The sequence below is a fragment of the Hemibagrus wyckioides genome, linkage group LG28, assembly GCF_019097595.1.
Source record: "Hemibagrus wyckioides isolate EC202008001 linkage group LG28, SWU_Hwy_1.0, whole genome shotgun sequence".
In the NCBI taxonomy this organism is placed as follows: Eukaryota; Metazoa; Chordata; class Actinopteri; order Siluriformes; family Bagridae; genus Hemibagrus; species Hemibagrus wyckioides.
This window is the reverse complement of record NC_080737.1, coordinates 5589524-5607038: the sequence shown is the minus strand read 5'-3', so window position 1 is coordinate 5607038 and position 17515 is coordinate 5589524. Positions and strand designations below refer to the sequence as shown.

General features: G+C 34.5%; 2 protein-coding genes across 2 annotated transcripts in view; both read left to right on the top strand.

The window, feature by feature from the left end:
• The first annotated feature begins 548 nt into the window (after positions 1-548).
• LOC131348673 (trichohyalin-like) lies at positions 549-9392 on the top strand. The gene is made up of 9 exons (XM_058383808.1): positions 549-680; positions 2128-2141; positions 3140-3294; positions 3888-4085; positions 4167-4351; positions 4845-4896; positions 5008-5637; positions 5926-5994; positions 6460-9392. The coding sequence occupies exons 1-9, from the start codon at positions 549-551 to the stop codon at positions 7785-7787; spliced, it is 2763 nt and encodes a 920-aa protein (XP_058239791.1). The 3' UTR covers positions 7788-9392.
• Positions 9393-11338: 1946 nt separating this feature from the next.
• The window catches only part of LOC131348235 (interaptin-like), an 11924-nt gene continuing 5747 nt past the window's right edge, over positions 11339-17515 (top strand). The window contains exons 1-10 of the mRNA XM_058383007.1: positions 11339-11425; positions 11577-11614; positions 12021-12034; positions 12151-12194; positions 13363-13394; positions 13975-14172; positions 14251-14435; positions 14730-14781; positions 14953-15243; positions 15477-15546. Coding sequence (XP_058238990.1) covers positions 11602-11614; positions 12021-12034; positions 12151-12194; positions 13363-13394; positions 13975-14172; positions 14251-14435; positions 14730-14781; positions 14953-15243; positions 15477-15546 — 899 coding nt within the window. The 5' untranslated portion in view covers positions 11339-11425; positions 11577-11601. The remainder of the gene's footprint in view (positions 11426-11576; positions 11615-12020; positions 12035-12150; positions 12195-13362; positions 13395-13974; positions 14173-14250; positions 14436-14729; positions 14782-14952; positions 15244-15476; positions 15547-17515) is intronic.

The following is a 17515-nucleotide window of genomic DNA, read 5'->3' as shown; positions in this document are numbered from 1 at the left end:
TCTCCACTGCTCCTCTGGCTCTTCATCTCTTTTGTAATGATATGTATTTCAGTAAAGTATGGCTAATTTAAAACTAATTAGACTAAATCACTTTGACTTCCTCCACCCAACACCCGGCAAACTAAATTTTATACATTCATATAAATAACTTGGCTCTGAGATTAGACAGGGGTATCTCTAGGAATGAAACAAGATCTCATTAATAGTGTACGCCATTTATTATAGTGATTACAAACAAGAAACATTTTTGTTAATGAATGCATTGTTTAAACGCAATATTGATGGTAGTTATTTTATTGACACCAAAAATACCTGCCCTTTGGGTTGTTTTTAATTAGAAATACAGTCTACACACTTGAGATGGGAATTTCATCAGTGTAGTCTTAATTAGAAAAAATTGGGAAATGAAAATCAGACTATAATAATAATAATAATAATAATATTATTATTATTATTATTATTATTATTATTATTATTATTATTATTATTATTATATAAATTATTATTATATAAATTATTATTATATAAATTATTATTATTATTATTAAATGAAGACTAGTCTGTCCTTTCTAAAGAAAAATAGTGTCAGAGAGAAGAGGAACCAGGCTGCTACATCTACAGCTACATCTACGGCCATCCATCAGAGTAAGAGCACACAGGAGCAGGTGGCCGGAAGGAAGGTGACTGTGGTGGACATTCTTTACTGGTTCTCTAGTGGAAGGACTTAGGATTCTGTGTCTGTCTGTCTACTTCAGTACCCCAGTTTTGTGAAAAAGAGAAAAAAAAGACTTTTCTAAGATTTCTAAGAGCATAATACTGACTTTACTTGGTTCCTCCACAATGGGGCAGAATTTGCACATGTATGGGGAAGAACATCTGCCATAGAAGAAAAGGTAAAGGAACAGCTTCATCTCAAAGTGATGATCATACTGGGAACTACTACCTGAACTAACGGACTAAATATCTAAATAAAGACAGAAATAAGCAAATGAAGAAAGAAAGAAAGAAAGAAAGAAAGAAAGAAAGAAAGAAAGAAAGAAAGAAATAAGACCTACTATTTATGTACATGGTTACAATGTCACCTTTACTCTTTAGTCTGCAGTCTGAATCTATTGTTCAGTTTATATAAAAATCAGTGCTGTACTGCAGCCTATGGGACTCAGGCTCCCTAATTCTAACCACATTTCTGCCTCCTGACTTCTGAACATCAACATTGAATTTAGAAACTTAACACCAGTCTCCAGTGTCCTCAACACAGAATGTGGACCTTGCACCAGGTTCTTCATGATATTAATTATACAGTGTGGAGAAAAAAAAAATCTGAAATGGGTGAGGGTTAAAATAATAAATAAGGTTTTTACTAAATTAAATATGAAGCCTGTTAGACTAGAAGAGATAGAGGAAGGGGCAGAGAAAGTGAAAGTGCAGTGAAAGTGAAAGGAGTTCAGCTTGTGTGTTCCTCTAAAGCAGCTGATCAAAAAACACCTTAAGAGAAGCAGCAAAGGTAGGAAAAAACAAGTAAAATCTTTAAATAATCGATCTAAATATACTATGAAATTGTGTTTTATTAGCTATATGACATAGAAAAGCATTTTATTAGATTGATGACACTGAATTCTCTCTCTCTCTCTCTCTCTCTCTCTCTCTCAATCTCTCTCTTTCTTTCTCTCTCTCTCAGTCTGAATCTATAAGAAGATATAAAGATGTCAAATTCAGGTAAGTTTGATATACAGAGGTTTAATAACTGCCATTTCTAAACATAAGATGGTAGGGAAAGAATTTCGTTTGTACAATTTTTACTGTACAAATGTAAAAGTGTAAAAGTGAAAGTAAAAATGAATGTAAAAAATGTAGTGAGTAAAAAAAAAACAAAACAATACAAAAATGCAAAACCATTATTTACTATTTTTGGGTATGACCATTCAGTCAGAGGATTTTATCAGTTGTCACCAGCCAGTTAACCTTCTAGAAGAAAAGTGTGTATCTGATAAACTCACTGGATTTCTGTTGCACAAAACAGCATTGTCTTTTTTTAAACTGATGTAACCACTCCGATCACAAATGTAAAAACGTTGTTTACTGCATGATGTCATTTTAATATGTGATTCTTTCTGATATGTTACACAGGTGGCTCCTCATTGGTAGGTTAATACTAAATTTTTTCTTCAATCTTTTCATTAATGGTTATCATAGATTATTATTTGCTTGTCAGATTACATTTTAAAAGAGAGCACCAGAAAATGTAGTAGAAAAATTTACACTGTATTATTCACTTCCACAGAGGAGCCAGGTGGAAAAGATTAAAGTGCCATGTGAGTATTAGACAGATGTTTTGATGTTTTTCATTTAAATATTTTCCTTGATACTATATAAATTGAAATTTTATTTCTTTAGACTAAATAGATTTTGGTTTCCTGTTTAATTATAGACTCCAGTGGGCAATATTATAGAATTGTACTGACTCTGATTGTTTGCTAGTTATTCTTGTTTAAAAATTCTAATGTTGTTTTCCTGTTCCTTTCTTGTGTTCTGCACATTATTACAGGGGTAAGTAAATGACATCGTTATTTTTCTCTTTTACTTAAAATGATTACACACAATTCAATCCTTTATATTAACACACTCATGTTTTCACTATTTCATTTTCAGACAATGTAATATACTCTATTTAAACAGCTTAAATGTAATCAACTGAGTAGTTGAATTAAAGGCCTTGCCCACATTATTTTGTAACACGCCAACAGAGTGTGAGTGTGTATCTAGCCAAGGCATCTATGTATCATCATGAAACTTGATCTGTGATAATAATAATTAATAAATAAATAAATAAATAAATAAATAATAACATCCACGTTCTTTTGTAGTGGTAATGCAGGAATTGTGTAATAACAAAGAATTCACTAGAGCACGAACTCTGCTGGTCAGGAGAGAAAACGTTCACTTATGCACAGAAAAATATTAAGTATACTTGGAAAAGTAGACATTGCATGTTATCCTTTTTTAATTACATAATGTTAGAGAAACTTTATTATAACTATAATCTTAGATGAAGAGAACACACTGTCACACAACCTGTTATAGACTTTGGAAAAAGATTTTACTGAGATAATCTTGGACAGTGTGACAAATAATGATCAAGGAATCATCATGGAATCACAGTGCAACACAGACTTTACAGTACTTTACAGAATGTTCCACATTTTTTGATTGTAAGTTGTGACACCAAGCATGAAAACCACAGACGGTGTAATTTATTTCCACAGGATGCATCTGCATTAAAGACTAAAGAGCCATGTGAGTATAATCCCAAAATATTTCCAAATATTCAGGGAAAGCAGACACAACACTGATCCTTTTTTATAAAGATCCTATATAGGTTTCTTCCTCTGATTTCTGTTGAGGCCAAAAAAAGTGATCATGTGCAGGTTCCTCTTTTTACAAAGTTGAACAAACCTTCTACTAAAATCATGTTCATTTAGATGCTCAACTAGATTAGTGTGGATTTTATTTGAAATTGTGGTTCACAGCCTTTTTACTCTTTCTTTCTCTCCTAATCTGTTAGCATAATTTCTCTTCAAACTTTCCTCTTCATATGAACATTTAGCTACAGCAGTCCTATTAGGAAGCTCCTTTGTTGGGTTTTTTATTAAAGAACTTGCAAACGTTTAATTTTCGCACTGGTGACTTAAGCAAAAACAAGTTAAATTTGTTTACTGGTGATCATGCTCCAGTAAATATTATTGAAGTGTAGAAATTTATAAAAATTGTAGCTAATATTAAATCTAAATTGCCCATTTAACCTTTTAACAACTGAATCATTAAGAAAATAATTTATCTTTAATAAATAATAAGAAAAATTATAATTTGTTTTTCCTGTTTGTTCACAGATATAAAGTTTTGGCTTTTTGTATCTGGAAAAACACTGAATTCCCACAAGCACTTCATAGCTCATCTTAAAAAACAAGTTCACCTGCAGGAGGTGTCTACAGAGGATGAGTGTGATTTCATTCTGGGTTTCTGCCCGACTGTGTCACGATCTGGAACTGACATTGAAGCAGCAATGAAAAAGCTGCACAATATTCCAGGTATTCACACAATATTCTTTAAAATAATTCATTCTGTATGTGGAATTACTTTTGCATATACTGAATATTTTTTTTTTCCAGACACCAAGCCTGTAGTCCTGGTGGTGCTCCATCACACGTTTGATCCAGAGTGTGTTGTACCAGACAGCAGCAGATTTGTAAACAGAGAGAATATGATCACAGTCGACTGTCTGTTCTATGAAGATTCTGGATTACTGCAGTGTCAGAAGAATAATGAAGCACTGACCAAAACTTTACAATATCTGGTACTTGTCATTTTTTTTTTTTCTTAATCAAATATTATGTTTTTTATTTATTCACGATTCATGTTTAAGGTGTTCCCAAAAATAAAGGCATATGTGTCACATATTATTTTATATATCTATAGCACATACAAAACACTTACCTTGTACTTGGTACTTAATTACATGGTAAAAAACTATGAGTAGAGGAATAAACCTACATTTCTGAACTTATTATATTACATACATTACAAAATATTATAATAGCATTATAATAATAATAATAATAATAATAATAATAATAATAATAATAATAATAATAATAATGATAAACATCATCATCATCATCATGTTTTTTTCCTTACACGCACAAAGAGCACTTTATTGATTTGTCAGCATAGGTGCTCTAAATTGTGTATAATTCACTTTACCTGATTACACTAGTACAAGCAATATCTACCCCACATGTATGTAATTATTTGCCCCTGTGTATTAAAGCCTTCTGCTTTTTTAACAGGAGAAAGAACTACATATAAAACTGATAGGACAAGTGGAAGGTGAAAGGTCAGGTGAGTATGAGAGATTTTGTTTCTTATCACCAAGTTGACTAAGCTAGTAATGTAAAAACAATCAATCAATCAATCAATCAATCAGTCAATCAATCAATCATTCTAACACAGATCTGGAGCTGGAAACCAGTACAAATCAACTGGAGAAACTGGGACAGGAGCTGAAGGACAAGCAGAGACAACTACAGGAGATGATGATCATAGCAGAACAACAGAAAACTGAGTTAACAGAAAATACACAAAGACTGCAGATGAAGGACAAGACACTGGAAGAGAAGGAGACACTGCTCAAACAGACAAGAGCTGAACTGGACAAAACAATGAAGGAATTAGAAGACAGTCAGAGACACATGGAGGAGAAAAACACACAACTAGAGAATCTGAACAAACGGCTGAGGGAGAAAGAAACACAGCTGAAGAACACAGATAAAGAGCTGGAAACCAGTACAAATCAACTGGAGACACTGGGACAGGAACTGCAGGACAAGCAGAGACAACTACAGGAGATGATGATCATAGTGGAGCAACAGAGAACTGAGTTAACAGAAAAAAACAAAGAGCTTGAAGAGAAAGAGAGTCTTCTAACTGAGAGAGACACACAGCTAATGGAAAAAGACAAACAGCTTCAGGAGAAAGACAGACTTCTAGAGGAGAAAACAAAGCAGCTGCAGGAACAAACAGATCCAGAATCATCAGCCCCCATCAGGAGAAGACACAGCAAGGAATTGTTACCTCTACATAGTGAGTAATTTGGCAGTTTGGCAATTATAAGATACTTCTCAGAAGGTCAGTGTTTCCAAATGGAAAAAAAAAAAAAATATATATATATATAATATAATATATTCACACATAAAATATACTGTAATGATCCTTAATAGTGCAACTCTTCAGATATTATAAGGAAGTGTAATTTAAACAGTGACAGGGGTTAGTTATAGTGTATAAGACATAACTTTCATGATCTCATCTGTCTAACTTTACCTTCTGAAGAATGTCTTTCTCATTCTGACTGCTTCTGATATTTCCTAGTGAGTGGAGAGACTCAGGACTCAGCACCAATCAGGAGAAGAAACAGTGTGGAGGGAAATCGTCCAACAAGTAAGTGATCAGTGATTGTTGTATGTTTAGTGTGTAACTCAACAGGAGATTGAGGGTAAAAGAGATGAGTATAAAGAGAGACAGCAGACAGATTTAGGCACTTAAATTTATAATTTGATTGCAGTTGAAATATCAATATTGTAAAACTGATATAAAACATGGACAAAAAGAAATAATGAAAAAATATCAAATACTGTAGGTGAAAATTATAAATCTGCTAAATTTATCGTGATTCTGATCAGTGTGACAGAAAAGCATTTCCCCTATCGTGAGTTTGCCGTTGTTGTTGGAGGAGGATGGATGGCATTACTCTTTCCTCCGTCAATCACAGTGACACTAACATGTTGAGGAATTTGAATATGAGTTATATAAAGGCAGTAGGACTCCATACTCCATAGAACAGCATAATCACCATAATGCAGTAAGTGATTCTGTATTAAATGATTCATTCTTGATTATTTTCAGTGGGTGGAGAATCGTCTAGTCCTCATTCTCCAGTGTCGGTTCCTGTAGCAGAACTGAGGCTGGTGCTGCTGGGGAGGACGGGATCTGGAAAGAGTGCAACAGGAAACACCATCCTGGGCAGAGAGGAGAAGAACCAGGCTGCTACATCTACAGCTACATCTACAGTCACCCAGCAGAGTGAGAGCACACAGGGGGAGGTGACTGGGAGGAAGGTGACTGTGGTGGACACTCCTGACTGGTTCTGTCCTGAACTCTCTCTGGAGAAGCTGAGACAGGACGTGGGACTCTGTGTCCATCTGTCTGCTCCAGGACCCCACGCCTTCCTCCTGGTCATACCTATAAAGCAGCCTACAGGAGAGGAGAGAGGGATGCTGGAGAAAATGGAGGAGATCTTTGGAGAGAGATGTTGGAGAAACTCCATGATCATATTCAGTGTTACTGATGAACTTCAGAAGAAGAACATTGAGGAGTTTATCCAATCAGGAGACCAGGAGGTCCAGAGACTTGTAGAGAAATGTGGGAACAGGTTTCACTGTCTCAACATTAAGGAGAGTGGAGATGGTTCTCAGGTCTCAGAACTGCTGGAGAAGATAGAGAAGATGGTGGAAGGAAGTAGAGAGAAATGTTACAGCAGTGAGATCTACCTGGAGACAGAATCTCAGATTAGAGCCATGGAGACAAAGATCCTGAAGAAAAGAGAAGAGAAAAGAAAGAGAGAGGAGATGGACATGAAAGAAACAATAAAGAAGGAGGTGCAGGATTCTCTGAGAAAGATAGAGGGAGTGATCCAGGAGCATGAAGGAGACATCAGACAACTTGATGACCGAACAACTGAACTGGAGAGAAAGATGAAAGAAGAGAGGGATGAAGAGAAAAAGAAAGAATTTGAGAAGGAGCTGAAACGAGAGGTAGAGCGAAGGGCAGAAATGGAAGAGAAGGTGAAGAAACTAAAAGAAAAGAGAGAGAGGGAGAGGAGAGAGTTGGAGGAGAGACACAAACAGGAGATGCAGGAGATCAGGGAGGTGTATGAAGGAGAGGCCATGATGGAGGCAGAGAGAAAGCTCATGAAACTCATCCTGCCTGAACTCCAGAGAAATATTTTGTCCACAAAAACAAAGATGCAGGAAGATTTCAGCAGACAGGTGGAGGAGAAGAACAGAGAGCTGGAGATTCTTAAACAGAAACTTTCAGATCTCACAGATACTCACAGTGTGCTTGAAGAGGTTTATGAGAAAACGGTCAGAAAAAGCTCAGAACAAGAGAGAGCTGCTCTAAAAGGAGAGGCATCGAAGGGAATCTCTCAGAAATTTAAAGATTTGTTTCAGTGAGTAACAGAGTTTATAAAAATATAGTATATAAAAATAATTATATTTTTTTAGCAAAAGAAGGACACTGTAAACTATTTGTCTCTTTACATTTAATGTTGATGTTCATCCTCAAAACTGCTAGTTACTGTTATCATTTACATTATAACAGCTTGAAGCAGTTATTACGCATTCTTTTCAGTCTTTAAAGGAAAAAAACAACAAAATTGTATCTACAGATTGTTACTGTGAATGCTGACGGTTTGATGACATGACACGGACATATTTTTTTGCTGAACTACTCTTTGCTTGTTTTGTATTGGTAATTTTTCATTAGGATCATAAGAATATAATGTGGTATGATCATCTGAACATTATCAGAACTACATTATAAAAACTTGGTTGAAGTTTCTGTAAATACTTTGATCTTTCTATTTTGCCATATTTGACATTATTGATTAAAGCCACAAAGCATTTGCATTAAAAGTTCATTGAGAATATTTGTCCAAATTTGTACATTTTACAAAATATCACCTGGTGCAACCCTCTGTAACAGACCATTTTGAGACTTTTGGCTTTCATGGATTTCGTGTTTTATATCTCAATAAGACTGATATTTTATTTACATTTTGTTTATTAGCAAAATGTATTTGTAAAAATATTTATTTATCAGTGACATATTTATTTGATTGTGCATACTGTATGAATAAATTTATATATGTATGTATGTCTATAATTATTTAGTATTTCATTTTAACCTGTTTATATACCACTAAGTTGCAAAAGAATCACCGACTCTACTGCTAGAGCTAAGTATCTTGCTAGAAGAAGAGATAAAAGAAAACAATTACTAGTACATGATGTTAATATTTTAAACATTATTGTATTTCTAATTCGCTGATTAGGAGATTTTTTTTTAGCATGTTACTCATAGTCCTCATATGTATTTTTCTCTCATTTCCACTTAAAATGTCTTAGCTTTATTACAAACAAAATCTCTGTTCTGATTGGCTGCCCTGTATCACGCATCCTTAACCCACTAATCAAAGATGAGTCTACGTTTATTATCACTTCAGTGTAAATGGCCGCTGCTGTGGACTAAATCACAGTGATATGGAAATGTGGAATCATTAAAACATGGACTGTAATTACTGCGGTAAATGAAATTTTGACTATGTTTACATTGTACATCAACATTTTATGAATAAAAAATGTACCTTTTTTCTCATCTATCATAAAGAATACATCTAAAATGGTCAGTCTACTTCCTGTCATGAATTTGTATTTGTTCAAGAGCGAAACAGAGAGCTGAATAATACATTACACCCCATCCATGTAAAGTACAAAGTGGTTTTAACATCTATCACACTTTTTTATATAAAAGTTTAACGTGTATTTTAGCTAAAGAGTGTCTGTGTGATTTCAGTCCTGGTTTATTGTGTATTAATATTTAGATTTTTAATCGTGTGTGATGTTCCCATCATTTGATTTGATTATATATCATGCTGTATAATTGTTCTGTGATACAATCCATACAGTCATTCTGAATGGTAGTCTTCTCCACAGGCCCGTGCACACATAGACATCATAGGGGGCTTGAGCACCTGCCCTTTTTCTTCTTCCTTTTATTCTGGGTATTTTTTTAAAAATAAATGAATATATGTGTATATATGTGTGTGTGTGTGTTTCTGTTTGCGCACAGCTTTCCCTGTCAAACAAACAAAAATGAAAATATCAGATCAGGTCAGTGTAGCACACATTGATTCGGAACATCACAGACAGGCAGAGAGCTGCGAAAGTGAAACCCTCCCTCCCTTTGCAGTTGTGTTTGTATTGGTGTGGAGGTGAGTCATAATAAACAAAAGACTAAGCTACCTGTGTCTTGAATTTACAGCTAATTATCCTATTAATTAAAGGCAATTTTTCTTTCTAACATCCATGACTCATGAGCTACCATGTAATAAGTTAGCTAAAGTTTAGCAAAGGCAATATATCATGGGCATAAATGAATGGAGAAACGACAGCTGAATGCACTAAAATTAATAATGTCATCAGAATTGCCACATTGATATGGCTTCTCATCTAATAACTATCCATTTTATTAGTAATTGTTAGTAGTTGTATGCTGATAGATCTTAACAGACCTCCCTTAAATCCGAAACAACGTTATTGTCACCATCTGTTTGTGTGTGTGTGTGTGTGTGTGTGTGCGCATGGTACAGTGTGTAATTATAACAATAATCTTTCGGCTGCTCCCTACATGTGTGAGGGGTCACCACAGCGGACCAAGTGTGAAGCAAGAAGTTGAAAACAGAGCTCAGGGTTTTTCATGCCTCTTTCCCAACTGCATCCACCATGCAGGAGATGTTAAAAAACAACAATAGACAGGATAGCTTCCCTTCTACCGTCTACCTTATTTACTGGTGGAAATAATAAGATCTAAGAGATGAAGAGCTTCAGGAGAAAACACTGCTCAAACAGACAAGCGCTGAACTGGACAAAACAATTAGGGAATTAGAAGATAGTATAAGACACAGGGAGGAGAAAAGCACAACTAGAGAATCTGAACAAATGCTGAGGTTGAAAGAAACACATCTGAAGAACACAGATAAAGAGCTGGAAACCAGTAATAATAAACTGGAGGAGATGATTTTAGTGGAGCAACAGAAAACTGAGTTTGAATCCAAAAAGATCTTGGTATGAACACTAACTAATTTGCACTTCTGGTAGATGCTAAGCTGCGTTTCATTATTGAGTGCAATCATCACTGTGCAGTGACAAAACTAAAGTAGTCATTCCTTCTGTCTCTCTTTGATTATAACAGAAAAGTAACTTGCCCTCGTCTTTCATCACTAGCTGGTGCTATTGATTCGCTTCACTAAGGTAGACTTGCTCAGTCAGTCTTTAATAATTCATACCTGACCTCTCCCATCCAACCTGTTGGGATGATCCCTCTGGGATGGTCAAGCTTTTGGTAATAAAGAAGGTGCATTTTCCAGTGTTTCAAAATTCCAATCCATTTCATCAAAATATAATTTTATGAAATTGAATAAACAAAACATATTTTACAAGGGAATACTATACACAGCTTAACAATAATAGGACAAATCATCAAGAAATATGTACAAAGGTCGGTTACATGTCTAAATAAAACATTAAAAATACAACAGAATTTATGTGTATATGTATAGATAACTAGTAGTGCATAAATATATATAATAATAATATAATAAATAAATACTTGATCTTTGTTAAGAATAAGATATTGTACTTTATTGTACTGGGCATTTCTATATACAGCTTCTTTCAGAATATTCTGAATTATTTTAAAAGTATGATATGTTCCTGTTCTGGCAAATGTTTATTAATAATGATGATAATAATGATAATAATAATAATAATATTTGAATGGAGAGAGTGTCAGAGAGGAGAGGAACCAGGCTGCTACATCTACAGCCATCCATCAGAGTAAGAGCACACAGGAGCAAGTGGCCTAAAGTAAATATGAAGCCTGTTAGACTAGAACAGGAAGAGGAAGGGGCGGAGCTTTCATACTGAGTCTGCAAGTGCAGTGAAGGTGAAAGTGAAAGGAGTTTAGCTTGATGTGCCCGAGTTCCTCTAAAGCAGAAGATCAAGAAAATTCCTTAATAGAAGCCTCAAAGGTAGGAAGAAACAAGTAAAATCTTGTTAAATAATCGATCTAAATATACTATAAAATCGTGTTTTATTAGCCACATGACAAAGAATAGCATTTTATTAGAGATGCATTTATCATAGAGATGACACTGAATTCTCTCTCTCTCTCTCTCTCAGTCTGAATCTATAAGAAGATATAAAGATGTCAACTTCAGGTAAGTTTGATATACAGAGGTTTAATGACTGCCATTTTTAAACATAAGATGGTAGGAAAAAAATTCTTTTGTACAATTTCTACTGTAAAAATGTAAAAGTGAAAAAGTGAAAGTAATAAGTAACAAAATTAGAAAGTAAAACAATACAAATAAAAAATAATTATTCTTTAATATTTTGAGGTATGACCATTCAGTCAGAGGATTTTATCAGTTGTCAGTTAACCTTCTAGAAGAAAAGTGTGTCTGATAAACTCACTGGATTTTGTTGCACAAAACAGCATTATAGATTTAATCTAGCATTCAGTGTTTATTAAACTGACGTACCCACTTCATCTACAAACATAATAAAGATGTTTTTGTCATGATGTTCTCTTAATATAATATTTCTTTCTGTTGTTTTACTCAGGTGGTTCCTCATGGGTAGGTATATACTAAAATTTGGTTTTTTATTGATGGTAATAAATAAATACATTTTAATAGAGAGCAGCAGAAGATGTAGAAAGAAGTAGAAAAATTTACACTGTATTATTCAACAGTTCTGGAATCTTGGGGGAATCTGGGGGAAATCTGAAGAGTCAGGTGAGTATTAGACTGTCTAATAGAGAAAACTCTTTATAAAGGTTTATAAATCTAAAACTTCATAAGACTATACATTCTACAGATTTATATAGATTACATGTATACGTTATATTATATAAATTTAATTTCTTTATCGTAAATAGATATTGGTGTCCTGTCTGTTTGTAGACTCCAATATTGTAGAAAAGTACCTTTCTATTCTATACTTTATTCACAGTTCAATACTTATTCTATACTATTGTTTACTCATTGTGTTTTTCCATTGTCTTCTTTTGCTCTGCACATCATTACAGGGGTAAGTGAATAAAACTACTATTTTTCTCTTTTGAATGGTAATTTACTTAAAATGATTTTATACACATCAGTCTTTTATATGAAAACACTCATGTATTCACTATTTCACATTCAGACAATGTTATTTACTTTATTTAAACAGATTTACATTTATTTTTGCAGACATCATTATACAGAGCAGCTTAAATGTATTCAGTAAGGCATCTGTGATCATCTGAAACTTGATCTGTGTCTTCAGGACAGATCCTGAATGTAGAAAAAACAATTATGACTGTGCCTCCATGTGGTCAAGAACTGTAATATCTTTATTTTTTCCTCCTTATATCATAATTTGTGCTAACCCCCCCCCTCCCCCAAATAACTTTCTGCAGTATTCTGAAGTAAACACACATTAACATTTAAAAAATAAATAAATAAATAAATCTTTGATCCTCCTTAGATTTTTGTCCACTGTTTATTCATTTATTCAATTTTATCTCTCAAATGCTAATTAAATCCTATAGACAACAAAAATGTTTTGATGAAAATATTTTAATAACAGCAAACACAGCTGAAAACACAATCCACAGATCAATATAACTGGCACTGGTTTAAAAAAAAGAGAGAGAGATCAAAACCAGAGTATATTTTTATCTAAAAAAATGAAATCTAATTTACAAGGTAGGGGTGAAACATATGAAGACACTCAGGATTTACACAACAGTCAATATCATCAAGACTTCACATGAATATCCATGTTCTTTTGTAGAGGTCAAGCAGGAAGAAACACAGAATTGTGTAACAGAGATTTCAGTAGAGAGCGCCCTCTGCTGGTGAAGAGAGGAAACGTCCACCTATACACAGAAACATTAACTTAAGTGTCATTTATTTCCACAGGGTGCCTCTGCATTTAGGACTGAAAACACAAGTGAGTATAAGAAAATCCTAAATATTCAGTGAAAGCAGACACAACACTGATACTTTTATAAAGATCCTATAGAGCATTCTTCATCTGATTTCTGTTAAGGACAAAAAAAGCATAAGCAGGTTTCTCTGCTGACAAAGTTGAACAAACATTCGGATCTAATCATGTTCAATTAGATGTTCAACTAGATTAGCCTGATTTTATTTCAATATGTGGTTCACAGCCTTTTTACTCTTTTTCTCCTAATCTGTTAGCATAAATCCTCTATAACCTTTCCTCTTCATATGAACATTTAGCTACAACAGTCCTATTAGGAAGCTCCTTGGTTGGGCTTTTTATTAAAGAACTTGCAAACTTTTAATTTTTGCACTGGTGACTTAGTTAACAATTTAAATTCGTTTACTGGTGATCATGTACCAGTAAATATTATTAAAGTGCAGGAATTTATAAAAATTGTTTTTCAGTATTAGTTCAGTATTAGATCTAATTTGCCCACTTCATCTGTTAACAACCAAATCAAGAATATAATTCATCTTTAATATATAATAAAATACAATAAATGTTTTTTGCTGCTTCTTCACAGATATAAAGTGTTTGGTTTATACAACTGGAAAAACACTGGATTCCCACAAGTACTTCATAGATTGTCTTAAAAAACAAGTTCACCTGCAGGAGGTGTCTACAGAGGATGAGTGTGATTTCATTCTGTGTTTCTGCCCGATTGTGTCACAACCTAGCACTGACATTGAAGCAGCAATGAAAAAGCTGCACAATATTCCAGGTATTCACACAATATTCATTAACATAATGCATTCTGTATGTGGAATTACTTTTGTATATAATAATTTTTTTTTTACAGACACCAAGCCTGTAGTCCTGGTGGTGCTCCATCACACGTTTAATCCAGAGTATGATGTACGAGACAGCAACAGATCTGTAAACAGAGAGAATATGATCACAGTCGACTGTCTGTTCTATGAAGATTCTGGATTACTGCAGTGTCAGAAGAATAATGAAGCACTGAACAAAACTTCACAGTATCTGGTACTAATTTTTTCTTCTTAATCAAATATTATGTTTTTTATTTATTCACGATTCATGTTTAAGGTGTTCCCAAAAATAAAGGCATATGTGTCACATATTATTTTATATATCTATAGCACATACAAAACACTTACCTTGTACTTGGTACTTAATTACTTAGGAAAAAACTATGGATAGAGGAATAAACCTACATTTCTGAACTTATTATATTACATAGATTAAATAGCATTATAATAGCATTATTATTATTATTATTTGCCCCTGTGTATTAAAGCCTTCTGCTTTATTTAACAGAAGAAAAAACTACATATAAAACTGAAAGGACAAGTGGAAGGTGAAAGGTCAGGTGAGTGTGAGAGATTTTGTTTCTTATCGCCAAGTTGACTAAGCAAGTAATGTAAAAACAATCAATCAATCAATCAATCAATCAATCAATCAATCAATCAATCAATCAATCAATCAATCAGTCAATCAATCAGTCAATCAATCAGTCAATCAGTCAATCAATCTAACACAGAGCTGGAGCTGAACACCAGTACAAATCAACTGGAGACACTGGGTCAGGAGCAGCAGGACAAGAAGAGACAACTAGAGGAGAAAACTGAGTTATCAGAAACAAATAAAAACCTTGAAGAGAAAGAGAGTCTTCTAACTGAGAGAGAGACACAGCTAATAGAAAGAGACAAACAGCTTCAGGAGAAAGACGGACTTCTAGAGGAGAAAACAAAGCAGCTGCAGGAACAAACAGATCCAGAATCATCAGCCCCCATCAGGAGAAGAAACAGCAAGGAAGTGTTTCCTCCAAATAGTGAGTAATATGTATAAGATATAAAGTATAAGATGCTTCTCAGAAGGTCAGTGTTTCTTTATGGTAAATATTGACTTAATAAATTAGCACATAAAATATACAGTAACAATACTTAACAGTGCAACAGTGACGGGGGTTAGTTATAGTGTATAAGACATAACTTTCATGATCTCATCTCTCTAACTATTCTGAAGAATGTCTTTCTCATTCTGTCTGCTTCTGATGTTTCCTAGTGAGTGGAGAGACTCAGGACTCAGCACCAATCAGGAGAAGAAACAGTATGGAGGGAAATTGTCCAACAAGTAAGTGATCAGTGATTGTTTTATGTTTACTGTGTAACTCAACAGGAGATTGGTGTAAAAAAGATGAGCATAAAGAGAGACAGCAGACAGATTTAGGCACTTAAATTTTTTTTAAATTTGATTGCAGTTGAAATATCAACATTGTAAAACTGATATAAAACATGGAAGAGAGAGATATGGTGGGCTTCTTCCATCAAACTAGTTTTGACAGGTCTGACAGCCAATCAGAATTCTCTATGTCACAATGTCCCGCCCCTTTTCAACCAATCAGAAATCGCCTACATTACAATGTCCCACCCCTTTTCATCCAATCAGAAATCATCTATGTCACAATGTCCCGCCCCTTTTCATCCAATCAGATTCGTCACAATCACATGGTTTTATTTTCTGAAATTCTGGCTCCCTGCTAGAAGTTGTAAGTTGATCTCCTGAAGTTCTCACATAGTCACACCTCTGAGTTCCTATGGAAGTTTTGTCCTTGAAGGGGGTCATAAACCATCAACACCCCACAATCACCCACCCACACACACACACCCTACAGCTGACACACACACACACACATACACATATACTTAACGTTCAAATAGATAATGCCGAGGTATCACTCGAGGATAATGACGAGGTATCACTCACTTCTAAAATACAACAGAAAACAATACAAATGTAAGGGAGAGCTTTTACAACCCTTGAAGGGATGGGTAAATTGTTAGAATATTCAGTATTCATAATACTAAGATGAGCTGTACATTTCATCTTAAATCATTGTTCTATAAGAGACATAATGAAATTACCTAGGCTGATTGTTTCGATTTCCTGGACAATAGTGTCAGATAAGTATAGTCTGGGCTTGTTCTGTAATTAAACTGTTTCAAAATTAAACATTATGTCTGTTTCCATCTATAAGTAAGAAGAACAAGACATTCTTCTAAATATTTCATATTTAAAATCCATATAGCATAATATTAATGACAATCGATCTAATACACATAAATGAATTAATTCAAGTTAGTGTAAATGTGTTAAGTTCTCACCTGTGGAAAAGTCCATGGTCTCTAAAAGTTTGAATGGAGAGCGTAGAAGTTCTGTACACTCTGATGGATTTCCAAAGTTGTGAAGTCACTTGGTAGACTTTTAAAATGAGCTTATATATGTATCAGGTGTGAACACGGTTGTGGGGGTGTATGTGTGCACGTGATTGTGTGTGGGGGGGGTGTCAGGTATGTGTGTGTGTGGGTGTGGGGTGTATGTGTGTGGGTGATTGTGGGGTGACTATGGAATACGTTCTATTTCTAACCTTCAGGAGATAAACTTACAACTTCTGTTTTATCAATAGAAACATTAACCATATACAAGTGGCTAAGTATATGTGTATGTGTGTGTGTGTGTGTGTGTGTGTGTCAGCTGTAGGGTGTGTGTGTGTGGGTGGGTGATTGTGGGGTGTTGATGGTTTATGACCCCCTTCAAGGACAAAACTTCCATAGGAATTCAGAGGTGTGACTGTGTGAGACCTTCAGGAGATCAACTTACAACTTCTATGTTTTATCAATAGAAACATTAACCATAGAGTGGGAGCGGGGAGCCGGAATTTCTGAAAATAAAACCATGTGATTGTGATGAATCTGATTGGATGAAAAGGGGCAGGACATTGTGACATAGACGATTTTTGATTGGATGAAAAGGGGCGGGACATTGTGACATTCTGATTGGCTGTCAGACATGTCAAAACTAGTTTGATGGAAGAAGCCAACCATATCTCTCTCATGGAAAAAAAGAAATAATGAAAAAATATGAAATATTGTAGGTGAAAATCTGCTAAATTTATATCGTGATTCTGATCAGCGTGACAGAAAAGCATTTGCGCAATTGTGAGTTTGACGTTGTTGTTGGAGAAGGATGGATGGCATTACTCTTTCCTCCATCAAAGTGATATTAACATGATGAGGAATTTGAATATGAGTTACATAAAGGCA